General features: G+C 39.1%; 1 protein-coding gene across 2 annotated transcripts in view; it reads left to right on the top strand.

Annotated features, from left to right (window-relative positions):
- loxl2b (lysyl oxidase-like 2b) overlaps window positions 1–17,749 on the top strand; it is a 45,033-nt gene that overhangs the window by 20,215 nt on the left and 7,069 nt on the right. Inside the window, exons 1-6 of one of the 2 annotated variants that reach the window (XM_051664921.1) lie at window positions 1,529–3,403; window positions 4,394–4,605; window positions 7,055–7,271; window positions 10,117–10,300; window positions 12,886–13,043; window positions 13,227–13,394. In XM_051664921.1, coding sequence (XP_051520881.1) covers window positions 4,535–4,605; window positions 7,055–7,271; window positions 10,117–10,300; window positions 12,886–13,043; window positions 13,227–13,394 — 798 coding nt within the window. In that variant the 5' untranslated portion in view covers window positions 1,529–3,403; window positions 4,394–4,534. Of the gene's footprint in view, window positions 1–1,528; window positions 3,404–4,393; window positions 4,606–7,054; window positions 7,272–10,116; window positions 10,301–12,885; window positions 13,044–13,226; window positions 13,395–17,749 lie in introns of those variants that run through there. The other variant, XM_051664918.1, reaches the window with a different exon arrangement.

Genomic DNA, 17,749 nt, shown 5'->3' on the forward strand with positions numbered 1-17,749 from the left:
TTTAACAAAAACCCACCAATTCACTATCTCAAAAAATTAGAATATGGTGACATGCCAATCAGCTAATCAACTCAAAACACCTGCAAAGGTTTCCTGAGCCTTCAAAATGGTCTCTCAGTTTGGTTCACTAGGCTACACAATCATGGGGAAGACTGCTGATCTGACATTTGTCCAGAAGACAATCATCGACACCCTTCACAAGGAGGGTAAGCCACAAACGTTAATTGCCAAAGAAGCTGGCTGTTCACAGAGTGCTGTATCCAAGCATGTTAACAGAAAAAGATGCACAACCAACCGAGAGAACCGCAGCCTTATGAGGATTGTCAAGCAAAATCGATTCGAGAATTTGGGTGAACTTCACAAGGAATGGACTGAGGCTGGGGTCAAGGCATCAAGAGCCACCACACACAGACGTGTCAAGGAATTTGGCTACAGTTGTCGTATTCCTCTTGTTAAGCCACTCCTGAACCACAGACAACGTCAGAGGCGTCTTACCTGGGCTAAGGAGAAGAAGAACTGGACTGTTGCCCAGTGGTCCAAAGTCCTCTTTTCAGATGAGAGCAAGTTTTGTATTTCATTTGGAAACCAAGGTCCTAGAGTCTGGAGGAAGGGTGGAGAAGCTCATAGCCCAAGTTGCTTGAAGTCCAGTGTTAAGTTTCCACAGTCTGTGATGATTTGGGGTGCAATGTCATCTGCTGGTGTTGGTCCATTGTGTTTTTTGAAAACCAAAGTCACTGCACCCGTTTACCAAGAAATTTTGGAGCACTTCATGCTTCCTTCTGCTGACCAGCTTTTTAAAGATGCTGATTTCATTTTCCAGCAGGATTTGGCACCTGCCCACACTGCCAAGAGCACCAAAAGTTGGTTAAATGACCATGGTGTTGGTGTGCTTGACTGGCCAGCAAACTCACCAGACCTGAACCCCATAGAGAATCTATGGGGTATTGTCAAGAGGAAAATGAGAAACAAGAGACCAAAAAATGCAGATGAGCTGAAGGCCACTGTCAAAGAAACCTGGGCTTCCATACCACCTCAGCAGTGCCACAAACTGATCACCTTCATGCCACGCCGAATTGAGGCTGTAATTAAAGCAAAAGGAGCCCCTACCAAGTATTGAGTACATATACAGTAAATGAACATACTTCCCAGAAGGCCAACAATTCACTAAAAATGTTTTTTTTTATTTTTTTATTGGTCTTATGATATATTCTAATTTGTTGAGATAGTGAATTGGTGGGTTTTTGTTAAATGTGAGCCAAAATCATCACAATTAAAAGAACCAAAGACTTAAACTACTTCAGTCTGTGTGCATTGAATTTATTTAATACATGAGTTTCACAATTTGAGTTGAATTACTGAAATAAATGAACTTTTCCACGACATTCTAATTTATTGAGATGCACCTGTATGGTGCTATTTGTTAAGATACCAGTGTGTAGGATGCTTTGTTGCCCTGTTGATGTTTTCCTAATTTTGTTTGGATTGGGAATGCTGTGTTGCCTCACACAGTAGCTTAACCCTTGTGCGTCAATTTAAAAAAGTTACTCAGAGGTCCTTAGAGGACAAAAATGTCAGCGTCAAAAACTGCCATAATAATATTATATGTGAATAAAATTTTATTTAACCAACATCAGTCCTGATCATAACTACTAAATATTCATTCATTTTCAGGATTTTAACCCTTTAAATGGCAGTTTGTTTACATAATGCCACTGTTGTTTTTTACACACACACACACACACAAACACACAAATTTCTCAGTACACACATATAAAACACCATACCAGCACACCCATTATCAAAACAGCTGCATAATTTATTCAGTTGGCATGTATTTGCTCCATAGGCTAAACATGAGAAAAATGGCGCCATCTGGTGTAAAATATTTAAAAATAATAATTTTGAAGCCAGGGCTCCGGAATGAAAGCATAATATAATAGAATTCATGATTTTATGCTTTAATGGCACTGGGATTAAATATTGCAGTTTTAATGGGTTTCAGTGGGGACATTTTTGTCCTTAAGTTCCTGAGTGTATCTATGTTATGTACACATTGTATTATAGATGTATTATAGGAACTGAGATTGAAATATCAAAATTCCCCAAAACTTACACACCTACAAAATTTGTGCTGTTGGCATTAACACAGCCAAAATGATCGAAAAAACAAAAACGAATAAAGCAAAAATGTCCTGAAGGTCGCACAAGGGTTAAATAACAAAAGCTGTTTATGAAGAATTTACTTGGTTTTGTGCCATGTCAGAGAAACCACTGCTATATTTTGATTTCTGTTTGCTGACCACAGAGTCAGATTTAGATTTTGGAAACACATAGTTCTTCATTTGTCCATTCAACCTGCAACTATAACAACAGCTCAGTCTTGAACATTGGAATAAACACTGACCATTCCATTAAAAAAATCTCTTGATTTACAGAAATGTCTAGCATCTTGTTCTTCACTCACTTATGTTGTTAAAATGCTGAGTTTGCCTTTCCCTCCAACTCATTGAGTTTTACATTAGGATAAATAATTTCCTTTCTTCTGAAAATGCTAAATATTACAAAAAACATAATAGCCTGTAAGATATGTAGTTAGAACTTTTTCTCAAGTGTATCCATGCTGGAATAAACCCACATACGTAATTGCACTGCACTCATTTACTGCACTCATTTACGTACTCATTTACGCAATTGCACTGCACATTAAGGGATACCCTTTCAGTAAGCCACATGTTCATTCACAACTAAATTTTTTTCCTAGTTGAGACTCCCTGGCTTCAGCTTCCATTACAGTACTAGCTTGAGTTTCTTATGAAAGATGCAATGCCCCCTTACTTTCTGGTTTATGTGGTCAGGGAAAAGCAAAGGAAAGATTCCCCTAACCAAGTCTCCCAGCAGGGACCACTTCATGAAAGGTGACACTTTAAGAAATGTGGTGTTTTTCAGCATTGCAGATTGCTTTGTAGGTGGAGATGGAGGTGGATATGCTTAGCACAGCAACTTGTACAGTCTGTCAGAACTCGACCCACATGGTCTTATAGCACCGGAATGTAGACCTGCTGCAAAAGTTTCATATAGCCATGAAGTCTATACAGAATATATTCAGCTTCATTCCTGTATAGACTGGACTCTTAGGCCTAAATACAACCATGTTGAACTGCCTTTAACCATATTCAGATATATACTTAAAATGTTTTTGCTGTGCTTCAATTTTCCATACCCTCCAGTAAAGTGGGGAAAAGCATTTCCACTACACACCTTTGCATGATTGTCTGACATGTCTAGGATGATTTTATGTGTGCTTGAAAGCATTAACCTCTTCTTTGCCTTTTTATTCCATCTACTTTATGCGTCAGAGGCATTTTTACAGCCATCACAGATGTGAATTGCAGTTGGCTTGAAGGTAATAACTGTTGGAAGCTTTTCAAAGGTTGAGCAGGTCAAAAAGTCCTGCTGATACGGTGCTTATAATTAAGTGAAAATATTTAAAACTGGTTGAGTTTACAGTGGCTGTATATAAGTGTCCAGTTGAGAGTTTCACAACTTGGGTATACGCTGACATAGCTTAAAGTTTAGATTTGGTCTATCCAGAGAGAACCATATTGGAAAATGTAGCCTTAAAAGAGTAACCCTACTGACAAGGCATTCCTTGTTAAAAACATTTATAATGTTGAGCCTGGGGTTCAGCAGTTAGGGCGTGTGTCACGTCTAGCCTTGATACTCATGCAAGTTATACAGGTTTGAGTCTGGCGTACAATTTGTCTGGATCCCATTCCCCCTGTTTCCCTCCTATAATTTTTTTATTTTCTGTAATATAACTCTATAAGCAAAAGCCCAAAAATAATCATGGAAAAGACACATTCAATCTACCCCTTAAAGACCCATTGAAATTACTTATTTTTTTTCCTGACTTAACATACTTCTTTTTGAAATAGGAAGTTTGGGCGGGACATATCAAAGCCCCCTTTTTGAAAAAAGCCAATAAACTTTAGTTTATGTCACAGCCATTAGCCATGTTTTGCTACTTACTTGTTGGTGGCAAGTGGTATGTGGAAGGACATTCTCATTCTAGAGAGCATTTGATTGGACAAAAAAAGTGTGTAGTGCAGTCATTATTCTGGTCTGTTTTTCTGGGACAGAAATTTTTTTAATTTTAAATGTGTATATCGTCTGAAAGTTAATTTTGTCAACTTGCAGGAGTATCATGTAGATGGTTCGAAAGCTAAAAGACATGGATTCAAAGTCTTAACATTCCCATTTTAATTTCATGGCATCTTTAATATTAACAATGTCTGTAAAAGCTTTGTATTGGAATGCTCAACTACCTTGATGACACCCAATTACTAAATCTTCCAAATACAAGAATCAAATCTTGTGTTCTTTTGCCCCTCAGAGTCTGAACATTCAGGTGGAGGATGTTCGTATACGTCCCATCCTGTCATCATATCGTAAACGTATCCCAGTGACAGAAGGCTATGTGGAGGTGAAAGATGAAGGCCGGTGGAAGCAGGTCTGTGATGACGAATGGAGTCAGATGAACAGCAGGGTCATCTGTGGCATGTTCGGCTTTCCTGGAGAGAAGAAATATAATACCCGTGTGTACAAGTGCGTACTAAATTTCTTTGCCGTTGAAATGGAAGTGTCATTTGTGCACATATTCCTTTAGAATATAGCTTATTTATCTTTTCTGCGATTTTCATGACTCTGCATAAAAGAAAAAGTTACTTGTGTGACCCCAGAAACATTTAAGATTGCATCGCTTTACATACAGTTGAGGTGCTTCCCTTACAAATATATACATCCTTGTAATTCCTAATCTATTGAATTATCTGCCACAGTCACAGACAGTAAAATGGAAACATAATGCACATGAACTTCCATATTGTGTTTTTTAATTCTCAATCAGAATTTACACTGCCAAATGTTTCACATGTCAAAGTGTTTCATGTGTAACCAGTGATGGTCTTGTTGCCTGTGGAAATCCATCCTGGGACTCCAACAATAGAACAAAGCATATTTACATTTATGCATTTGGCAGACACTTTTATCCAAAGCAACTTACAGTGATCATCCCCCTGGAGCAACCTGGAGTTAAGTGCCTTGCTCAAGGACACAATGGTGGTGGCTGTGGGGATCAAACCAACAACCGTCTGCTTACCAGTTCAGTGCTTTAGTCCACTACGCCACCACCATCGTATATAGCTCATTCAATGTGCTACATCAGTTGATTAATTCTTAACAGATTTTTATGGTGTATTATTTATCAGTTTTCAGGGCTTTCAATTGATGCATACAGTATATCTTACATGAGCCATTTCCATAAATCTATCAAAACCTTCATGGATAAAATGAACTTGCTCCATCTATCCTGCTTGAAATCTAGCCATGTGATGTGTTGACTTTCTTCGAGTAAACAGACTGACACTTCATCAACCATAGCAGTCATTTTTTGATGACAGAGATAAATCTTAATCCATTAGCTTTAAGGAGAGAGCCTGAAAGGAAACACTCCCTTGGAAATGACAAAGATACACATGCTGCTTTTCCATCAGCATTGGTCAGAGAAACCACTGCCTACCTCAAACAAGTCTGGGAAAATGAACCTTACTTGGATCACATCAGCAAGAAAGTCACTGGTGAGTCCATTGTGACTCTCCATGCAGATCAATCTTTGCAGAATGCCTGTGAAGCTAGGTAGTACTTTGAAAGATAGAATTCATGTACAACTGTTTTCTAATAAACTGGAACATTCCATACTGGGTTTGTAATGTATGACTCTCAAGAGTTTCATAAATCTTCGTGAGCAGTACACTTTCAAGTAATTAATCTGTTATATGAGAAATCACTAAATGGAAATTAAAGTTTTATACATTCTTGGTGGTGTGTTCTCAGTGTCTAGGGCTTTCCACACTCATCAACAAAGCTACGTGCTTCCCAGCACATGTCGAGCTTTATGAAATGTGCAGGCACTGCCTGTTTTCTAAAATCAGTGCTTGATGTTGGGGGGAGGGGAGACACGTAGCCAAAGGCTGTAGTTTTTTCATTTTGCAACCAAAATGGGCATCTTTCAACTACCTCTGTCTGCCCCGTGGCTTTAAACCATACTTTCATAAGAAAACTTGGACTAACCTTTCAGAAGATCTTGCATGAATGGGTTCTATAAATAATACAGGTCTATCCCTAGCTGGAACAAGAAACCAGTGTTCTCTGATGCAAGAGCATCAATCTGATTCTGAAAGTAACAGCTCTCCCTACAGCTGTTCCCTCAAACAATCTTTAATTGCAAACAAGTTTTGCGGCTTAACTTTTTTTTTTTTTTTTTACATCTATAGATTAAATCAAATATGTGGGATAAAAACTTGTCATATCATTTTCGTTGTGTCTTCCAAAACCTATGTGTGTGTTTGCCCAATAGTTGATGTAGTAGCGATAGTCTTTGACAGACTTTGGATGCCATTATAGATTAACAGGGAAATGTACACCGTACAAATTTATTTTTTTGGTCTACTTACTATTTCTAAATTGTTATCACTTTCAGGAGCTTAAGTAATGCATCTCTCGATGCAGCTTTTCTATTACAATATACTGTACTTAAAAGACAAAGTAAAAAACATATCAGGTAAGTTTGATTAATGCATTTTTATAGAGTTCAAACAGGTCTACACTGCAAAAAACAAAAAAAACAAAAATGGTTTTGTGGTTTGAATTGTTTTTTTCTATGAACACCTAAATTTTTCACTGTGTAGTCATCAAAGCATTGCACATTAAATATGCTCTTAATAGAATGAGCAAAATCTGTCCTAAAGGGATATATAACATCACTTCAATGTATATGAATCAGTACTTCATATTTTTGCATTTTAATATTTAGGGTGTTGCAAATCTTTTATGCAGATGAATGGAGCCATGAAACATCTACAAACCATGTTATAAATCTTCCACTTGCAAACAGGTCCTAGATGAGGGTACTCTGTATGTAATAACAACAATTAATATTGTTATTCAACTCAACCTTTTAAGTAACCCCCCTTTCCTGTTATAAACTGTTTCTCAGGATGTTTGCCCGCAGGAGAAAGCCATCATACTGGGATTACTCCATAAATTGCACTGGAAATGAAGCTCATTTGTCTAGCTGTAAGCTGGGCCACACTCTCACCTTCAAAGCTAATAGCACGTGTGGGCAAGGCAGTCCTGTGGTAGTCAGCTGCATCCCTGGCAAAGCTTTCGCCCCAACTCCCATGGCAGGCTACAGGAAGGCTTTCAGACAAGAGGTAAGCACCTGAGCCAGATGATGCATTTCCTCCAGAAAATACAAGAAGCCACATGTGCACATAAGGTATTGCTTTGTGCTGAACTTCAATCATGAACAGAGCACAACACCTTTTACCAGCATGGTGACCATAAATTTGAATTTAGACTAAGTGGTTACTTTATAGTGAAAGTATCTCTTACATAAAGGGATAGTTCACCCAAAAATAAAAATTCTGTCATTTACTCAATATGATTTTCTTTCTTCAGTGGAACACAAAAGGAGATGTTAGGCAGAATGTTAGCCTTCACTTTCATTGTATGGAAAAAAGATGAAATTAAATTTAATGGGATTTGAGGCTAACATTTTACCTAACATCTGCTTTTGTGTTCCACTTAAGTAAAAAAAAAAAGAAAAGAAAAAAAAGTAATACGGGTTTGGAACAAGATGAAGGCGTGTAAATGGTAATAGAATTTTAATTTTTGGTTAAACTATCCCTTTAGAAAAATATGTGTGGCAATAGTGGCAGTCAAAAATACTTTAGTTACAGTTTTCTGCACCAAACCTTGTGATTATATGAATACTAAATGTTAGAGAGTGGAGTAGATTATATTTTTAAGTATTTAAAAGCTTTATGCTGTCAGAAATTTTACCCAAAAATTACATCATCCTCTCCAAATTATACATTCAAACAATCCATGTGGGAGCTTGCCTGTGACTTGTTACTGTTCAGCGTGGGACGGGGGTTCAGAGTGATCAGAAATCTGCAAATCAACACTATTGAAGTTTTTTGAAGTCTAAATGAATTTTCCTTTCATAGTCAAGCAGAATACACTCACTGAGAGCTTTATTAGGAACACTATGGTCCTAATAAAGTGCCTGATGTGGTCTTCTGCTGTTGTAGCCCATATGCCTCAAGGTTCGACGTGTTGTCCATTCTGAGATGCTGTTCTGCTCACTACAATTGTACAGAGTTGTTATCTGAGTTACCGTAGCCTTTCTGTCAGCTCGAACCAGTCCGTTGACCTCTCTCATCAACAAGGCATTTCAGTCCGCAGAACTGCCATTCACTGAATGTTTTTTTGTTGTTGTTTTTTTTGGCACCATTCTGAGTAATCTCTAGAGACTGTTGTGTGTGAAAATCCCAGGAGGTCAGCAGTTACAGAAATAATCAAAACACCAGCAATCATGCCATGGTCGAAATGACTGAGATCAAATGTTTTCCCCATTCCGATGGTTGATGAGAACATTAAATAAACCTCCTGATCTGTATCTGCATGATTTTATGCATTGCACTGCTGCCACATGATTGGCTGATTAGATAATCGCATGAATAAGTAGGTGTACAGGTGTTCCTAATAAAGTGCTTAGTGAGTGTATATCCATTTTTTTATACTTAATGATGAAGATGTACACTGGAGGCCAAAAGTTTGGAATAATGTACATTTTCTGCTGTTTCGGAAGGAAATTGGTACTTCAATTCACCAAAGTGGCATTCAACTGATCACAAAGTACAGTCAGGACATTACTGATGTAAAAAAACAGCACCATCACTATTTGAAAAAAGTTTTGATCTAGACAGGCAAATCTAGACAGGCCCCATTTCTAGCAGCCATCATTCCAAAACCTTATCCTTGAGTAATCATGCTAAATTGCTAATTAGGTACTAGAAAATCACTTGTGATTATATCAAACACAGTTGAAAGCTATTTGGTTCATTAAATTAAGTTTAACATTGTCTTTGTGTTTGTTTTTGAGTTGCCACAGTATGCAATAGACTGGCATGTCTTAAGGTCAATATTAGGTCATTGTATGAAGGCTATACAATGCTTGAAATTGCCAAAAGATTTGAAGAAGAAGATTTCATACAAAGGTGTACACTACAGTCTTCAAAGACAAAGGACAACTGGCTCTAACAAGGACAGAAAGAGATATGGAAGGCCCAGATACAACTAAACAAGAGGATAAGTACATCAGCGTCTCTAGTTTGAGAAATAGATGCCTCACATGTCCTTCCTCAGCTGACAGCTTCATTGAATTCTACCCACTCAACACCAGTTTCATGTACAACAGAAAAGAGAAGACTCAGGGGTGCAGGCCTTATGGGAACAATTGCAAAGAAAAAGCCACTTTTGAAACAGAAAAACAAAAAGAAAAGGTTAGAGTGGGCAAAGAATCAGACATTGGACAACAGATAATTGGAAAAGAGTGTTATGGATCTTAACCCTATTGAGCTTTTGTGGGATCAGCTAGACTGTAAGGTGCGTGAGAAGTACCCGACAAGACAGCCACATCTATGGTAAGTGCTACATGAAGCGTGGGGTGAAATGTCACCTGAGTATCTGGACAAACTGACAGCTAGAATGCCCAGGATCTGCAAAGCTGTCATTGCTGCACGTGGAGGATTTTTTGATGAGAACTCTTGGAAGTAGTTGAAGTTTTTTTTTTCCAAATTGTAATAGTAATTTTTCACATTATTAATGTCCTGACTATACATTGTGATCAGTTGAATGCCACTTTGGTGAATAAAAGTAGCAATTTCTTTCCATAAGAGCAAAATCTGTACATTATTCCGAACTTTTGGCCTCCAGTGTATTAGCTCGTCTTAATAGCTGAGACTGGGCCAGTTTAGACAGAGAAAATGGTTTTACCACATTTATAATCCTCTTTAATGAGCAGTTTGGAAGCATTGTCTTAAGGTTTGTTTCACTCATCTGCTATAAAACCATGGGTTTTCTGAATTACTGGATTATGTCTCAAGTATTTCATATATTGAGTTCTATCCAAAAATCATCCTCACTTCTTTAAGAAGGAATCAAGATTCAGTCTTTCTCCCTCCCTCAACCTTTCTGTCATTCCCTTCACAGCAACCCCTGGTGCGTCTCAGAGGTGGCGCTGTGGTTGGAGAGGGACGTGTGGAGGTGTTGAAGAATGGAGAATGGGGCACAATCTGTGATGATAAATGGAACCTCCTATCAGCTACTGTGGTGTGTCGTGAGCTTGGTTTTGGGAGTGCCAAGGAGGCACTTTCTGGAGGTCAGCTTGGACAAGGTGCGTATTGTTGAATTAACCATTCTGTCCCAGCTGGATCTGGAGGTTCTAGACATAATGAACTCCTAATAAAAATATGAAGTTATACTTTTAAATGTGAAACTAAACTATGAAATATATGCAATATCATGACAACAAAAAGGTTTAAGGCTGCTCTGATGCTGCATTTCATTTACACAATACCAAAGCAGCATCAGAACTGCCTTTGATACTCTGGGCTGACGTGGGTCAGAGCTGACATAATTTATGCTGCGTTCCATTCAAGTCAGATGTGGGATATTCCTACTTGATATCTCCGATCTCCAACCATAAAGGCATTCCATTACATTGTCAGATGCTCGGAAGATGACATGTAAGGCAACAAAACTGTAATGCTCCCGTTAGCTTAGCAGGGGTTTCACCAGAGACTTCTTCTATCATCCCAATTGATAAACAAAGCTGCAGCGCTAGCATTAGTGCTACAGGTGTACGATTATCAAAAGAGAGTATAATTTACCATGTTTTGAATGCCTGTCTCTACAAACATTAGTTAAACAAGCTTTAATGTCATGTAATGTAGGAACTTTGACTCATTTATCAATATTATTTAATAAAAGTAAATGGTTATGAATTGCTTTGTAAATCTCCCTGGGTGCAGTTTGTGTGATGTCACGCACCTGCATCCCGGTGAATTTGGAGTTTAAAATTTCGCACAAGTTTGAATGGAATGCAGCTAGTCTGACTTTTATATGTCATTGCATCTTAACACAGAATTTTGAGCAGAGCAGGCTGTGTAAAGACGCCTTTAGTAACATAGTAAATCAGATACAATGCTTTTCTTTTGAACAATGAACAAGTTCAGCTGCAGTTTTATTAATTTCCCTCTCTACTGTTACCATGTTGTGTCAGTAAGAAAGTGTTGAATTTCCAGGTTTATTCGGTGTTTAGGTCACTAATCCATATTGATCTTTAAACTGGAAATGGTCAGTAACTTAAATATTAATGAAATGTTGTAGTCATAGACAGAAACTTTGATACTGGTTCAAGCTGAAACAAACAAATCACTCTCTCTTGAAAAATATTAATTATTACTTTCACTTAATTTTTAAAAACATATGCAACAATTGTTGTTTAACACATTTCAAATTGTCTTTAATTAGTAGACAGATTATTGAAGTAAATTATGTTTTGTTTCCTATGAAAAAAAGGAATAGCCTTTTTAAAAAACAATATTTTGTATGTATACACTGATGAGCAAAAAACATTATGACCACTTGCCTAATATGCTGTCGGTCCTCTGCGTGCCGCCAAAACAGCGCCGACCTGCTGAGGAATGGACTCTACAATACCCCTGAAGGTGTCATGTGGTATCTGGCACCAAGACATTAGCTGCAGATCCTTCAAGTCCTGAAAGTTGGAGGCGGAGGATGTGAGGCATCATGGATCAGACTTGTTGGTCCAGTACATCCCACAGATGCTCAATCGGATTGAGATCTGGGGAATTCGAAGGCCAGGGTAACACTTTGAACACTTCATCATGTTCCTCAAACCATTCCTGAACAATTTGTGCAGTGTGGCAGGGCGCATTATCCTACAGAAAGAGGCCACTGCCATCAGGGAATACCATTGCCATGACGGGGTGTACCTGGTCTGCAATGATGTTAGGTAGGTGGCATGTGCCAAATTGACGTCCACATGAATGGCCGGACCCAGGGTTTTCCAGCAGAACATTGCTCATGAGCATCACACTCCCTCCACCTGCTTGTCGTCTTTCAACAGTGCATCCTGGTGCCATCACTTCCCCAGGTAAACGGTGCACACGTAAACAGCCGTCCATGTGATGTAAAAGAAAATGAGACTCATCGGACCAGGCAACCTTTTTAAACTGTTCCGAGGTCCAGTTCCGACGCTCTCGTGCCCATTGTAGGTGCTTTCAATGGTGCACAAGGGTCATCTTGGGCACTCTGACTGGTCTGCGCCTATGCAGCCCCATATGCTGCAGGGTGCGATGCACTGTGTGTTGTGACCCATTCCTCATATAACCATCATTAAAAAAATGTGTGACTTGTGCCACAGTAGACCTTCTGTCGGTTTGGACCAGACGGGATAGCCTTCTTTGCCCTCGTGCATCGATGAGCCTTGGGCGCACAACACCCTGTTGCCGGTTTGCGGTTTGTCCCTCTTCGGACAACTGTCGGTAGGTACTCACCACTGCTGACCGGGAGCACCCCATAAGCCTTGCAATTTCAGAAATGCTCTGACCAAGTCATCTGGCTATAACAATTTGGCCCATGTTAAAGTCGCTCAGGTCTTTACTCCTGCCCATTTCTCCTGCATTCATGTTCGCTTACCATCTAATCTATCCAGACCTTGTTAGGAGATGATCAACGTTATTCACTTCACCTGTGAGTGGTCATAATATTTTGTCTCATCACTGTGCACACACACACACACACACACACACACACACCCACCCACACACACACACACACACACACATATATATATATATATATATATATATATATACATCTTTAGGTATGTTTTATGACTGAACCAACGAGGTAAGCTTATGTCTCATCCTAATGTGTCTGTCTAATTTTTAGGAATGGGCCCTGTACATATGAATGAGGTTCAATGTTCTGGCTTTGAGAAGTCTGTCACGGAGTGCCACTTCAACATGGATAAAGACTCTGAAGGCTGCAGTCATGAGGAGGATGCAGGTGTTCGGTGCAATGTTCCCGCCATGGGCTTCCAACAGAGGGTAAGAAGTCACTGTTCTCTTGCAGTCTGTGGTGCCTTTAAATTACCTACTGCTAAAGTGCATGATACTAAATGGAATCTATAAATCCCAAACATACCATTTTACTGTCATAGTACAACATGACCACACTGGTTGTGTTGATGATAAATTGACTAATCAATAACTGCTCTTCATTTTCTGCAGTTGCGGTTGAGTGGAGGTCGTAACCCATTTGAAGGCCGTGTTGAGGTGCTAATGGAGCGAAACGGCTCTCTGGTGTGGGGCACTGTATGTGGTTTTGGCTGGGGCACTATGGAGGCCATGGTCGTCTGCAGACAACTGGGCCTGGGCTTTGCGAGTAACGCTTTTCAGGTATGTTTACCGCAGCGCTTTACCTCTCAATATCTCATCGCAAATGGACATCTGAGGATCTGTTCCAAAACCTAAAGAGCTGCCTCCTGCCAATATAGGCAGCTGCCTTTTAAGGCAGCATCCTAACTGACATGGAACCTCATAAGTGAAGGATTTGGGACACTCTACATAGGCAGCATCTCCGCGCAAAATAGAAATAATGCTCCTGATACGAAGTGCTCAGGAGATTTGACTCTGAAGCTGAAGTGTGTATTCTGTGCCACTAGTACCACTGAATGGTATTGCAAAAAATGGAACATTGTTTTCAAACAGCTTTTCCAAACACTTCCCCTGTCTACCATTAATTAAACAAACATGGTCTAACCAATGTTGGATTGTCAGGCTGGTTGGGCTGCTCAAAATAAGCAGATTTTTATAGCACCACAGATGCACATTGTTTACAGTTTGAGAAAATATACCTACAAATGGCTTACTTATAGTTGTCTCTACTTAATAAGCTTGGATTGGAGAAAGTATTTTATAATGAAAAAGGTTACACTTTAATAACCTTTTATTAAAGCTTTAGTTTCAATACAGGTAAAATTAGAGGAATAACACGATACTCTAATGAGCATAAATATACTGTACATAGCAAACACATTTTAGGTTAAATGGTTTTCTATTATTTTAAACTGTTACAATTGATACTTTTCTGTATTGAATGGATTTTAATACATTTATCATTAAAATGTATCTCGCAAAACAAGGTATCTTAGGAGGCACATAATTAAGTACATTTTCATTTCTGCACTATGAACTTTGTATAAGCAGAAATGGTGGAGGGCTTAGTGGAATAAAAAAATTCTGTGTGGGCTGAAAGTATTTCAGCAATGTCCCTCTGTGATTTCTAAATAAGCAAATGCTTGAGAGAGCCCTACTTGTAAATGAATTATTTCAAAACAAGTTTACATCGGTTTTGGAATGTTTCAGGTCAGTTTAATTTTTACCGACCATCCTGTGACAACATGGTGTCCATTAGCTGTTCCTGCTGATTTTTATGAGAAATCACAGCATTCCATACTTTAGGCACCTCGTCTATTCTAATGACATTGCATCGATCATTACACAGAGGGGATTTTGTAAACAGTCTTCTTTCTGAAGGATGTCATGTGATTCTATTTGTCAAATATGTCTATAAAGTATGTCCTGTTTTTCAATGTTCTTTGATGGTTTCCCTGCAGTGTAGTTTCTCTCTACTTACTTGTGCTGATTCCAAGACAGAATTCTTTCTTTTATATCCTGGGACAAAATGAGTTACTGCAAGGAAACGTATGTACTAGTATATCTGAAATGACTCCCAGTTCAGTTACACTTTGATGTGCATAGTTTTCACTCTGCTTTGATCCAAAAGTTTTGCACAGCATGGCTTAAGACTTCAGTGAAATGTACGAGAATGATGTTACTGAAAGAATGACTGTTATTAGTAGGACAACCAGCTGTTTAAGACATGTCTGTTTTCCACAGATTTGCCATTTTAAATACATGCTTTGTGACAGTTATTGATATATGTGTTTACTGTTGCCAAGAGAAACGGTTACTCCCTTCTGGTTTGATAGCATTAAAGATAAACTGTTTCACCTGGAAGACATTTAAGAGAGTTAAATACCCTCTGTTCCAAGAGGAAATTATATCTCTTCATCAAATGGATCTTTTAATAGATGATAGGAAATAACTGAATAGTTGATTGCCCGAGGGGTTGGAAAAAGGAGGAAGGGTCTGCTTTTAAAGATGTTACTGTTCTGATGACAAATGATTTATGAATGGACATTTTTAAATATGGGCTTTTTTGTAATGTTTCTTTGTGAATTATAGATGGAATAGTTCAACAATTGAAAGTGGAAAGGCTTTACAGTGTAGGCAACTCAAGTCTAAGTGTGTAGAAGTGTAGATTATGGTATCAAATAGAACATTTTTTTGGATTGGATGTATTTAAATTGAACTATCTTTGCTTTCCCATAGTCATTGTTTAGTGTTCTGAATCTGACTCTGCATTGACACTGATTTGTTGACTTATCTCGATTAGAACAAAGAAGTCCCAGAGGTTTTGACAGGGTAATGGGCAATAGCACCATCTTGTGGTTATTTTGTTTTTTACAGTTAATGATAAGATTTTCCCTCAAACCCCTGTTCTGAGGTGTACTCAATATGTTTTTGTTCATGTCGTCTTGGATTTATAATTCAAAAGCAATATTTTTCAATTACTGATGTCATTGTAGAAATTCACTACTCACAGTCAGACAGGATTCATTTAATCAATGAGTAAAAGTGTCCAATAACAGGGTGGTTAATGAGATTAAGTCAGTCGTATTCGGCTGGCCATGTGATTCTAACATGACAGGCCCCATGAGGGACCCTCTCTCTTTAGAATAAAACAGCCAGTGTTGGGTAAGTTATTTAAAAATAGTAATATTAATTATTTCTCTAAAATTGTAATCAGATTACTTTAATTTTTATTTAATTGAAAAAGTAATCACATTACTAATTACTTTTGTTCATTATTACACATCATGATGGCCCTGCGGATGGCTGCCTCAGTGTGGAGCGCTAATATTGTTTTGTTGTTTTTGTTTATTTGTCCTGTGTTTAGTAATCTTTTTCCAGTCAGTTTTACCAGAGACGAACTGCTGAACATTCGACAGCATATACCAGACAATCTTTTCCCAGTTTTTGAATATTCAGACGTTTTGCTGGATATTTTAGTTGGAGGCGCAGCTCTGCTGTTCAAGAGGGAGGACAAGCAGGCGCGGATTTCGAACAGCACTGCCGAGCATTCACTTAGCGAATCTCCGCTCTCTTCCTAACAAAATGGACAAACTACATCTCCTAACCCGCACAAACAAGAACTTTTCAACCTCTGCTGCCTTGTGCTTCACAGAAACCTGGCTGAGTAAAGCCATTCCGGACAGCGCGTTACATCCGCCAGGCTTTCAGCTGTTCAGAGCGGATCGCAATGCGGCGTTAACGGGGAAAACGAGAGGCGGTGGAACATGCTTTTACATCAAAGAAAGTTGGTGTACAGATGTAACAACATTAAAGAAGATGTGCTGTCCTAATTTGGAAGCGCTTTTTATTAACTGTAAGCCTTTCTACTCGCCGCGGGAGTGTTTACATGGCGCCAAATGCATGTTTGAATGCGGCACTGCAACAGCTGGCTGATCAGATCACAGACACGGAACAACAATACCCGGACTCAGTTATTATTATTCTTGGGGATTTTAACAAAGAAAACCTCACACATGAACTGCCCAAATACAGACAGCACATTACATGCCCCACCAGAGACAGAAATATACTGGATCATTGCTACACAACAATAAAGGATGCATATCGCTCTGCCCCTAGAGCAGCTTTGGGACTATCTGATCACTGTCTGGTTTATCTTCTTCCAAACTACAGCCAGAAACTAAAACCTGCTAAGCCTGTAGTAAAGAGATAGGCCAATGAAGCAGAGCTGGAACTACAAGCCTGCTTTGACTGCACTGATTGGAGTGTTTTTGAGGCTGCAGACACCAATCTGGATGAGCTCACAGATACTGTTACATCATATATCAGTTTCTGTGAGGATATGTGCATCCCTACTAGGACTTATTTAACATTTAACAATGACAAACCATGGTTTACAGCAGAGCTCAGGCAGCTTCATCAGGCCAAATAGGATGCTTACAGAGGTGGGGATTAAATCTTGTACAATCAGGCCAGGAACACACTGAATAAGGATAAAGATAAAATAAGATACTCTGAGAAGCTGAAAAACAAGTTTTCAGCTAATGACCCTAAATCAGTGTGGAGTGGCATGAAACAACTTACAAATTACAGGACTCCTACCCCCAACCCTGTGGTGGACCAACAACTGGCTGACGACCTGAATGTGTTCTACTGTAGATTTGAAAGTCCCAATCTCACACCCCACCCCCGCTCTGACCTTCACTTCACACAAACACCTCCTGCAACCCCCCTCCTCCCCCCACCTGCTACTCAACCTGCACTTAAGATCTGTGAAGATGATGTGTGCCGTGTCTTTCGGATACAAAAGATAAGGAATGCTTCAGGCCCAGATGGCGTTTCACCTGTATGTCTTAGATCCTGTGCTAACCAGCTGGCCCCCATCTTCACACTGATTTTCAATAGATCACTGGAGCAGTGTGAAGTCCTATGCTGCTTCAAACGCTCAATCATCATTCCTGTCCCAAAGTAACCCAAAATCACAGGACTTAATGACTACAGACCTGTCGCCCTGATGTCTGTGGTCATGAAGTCATTTGAGAGACTGGTGTTGGCCCCACTGAAGGACATCACAGGTCTGTGGATGATGCAGT

The sequence above is a fragment of the Myxocyprinus asiaticus genome, chromosome 3 (assembly GCF_019703515.2).
Source record: "Myxocyprinus asiaticus isolate MX2 ecotype Aquarium Trade chromosome 3, UBuf_Myxa_2, whole genome shotgun sequence".
NCBI lineage: Eukaryota > Metazoa > Chordata > Actinopteri > Cypriniformes > Catostomidae > Myxocyprinus > Myxocyprinus asiaticus.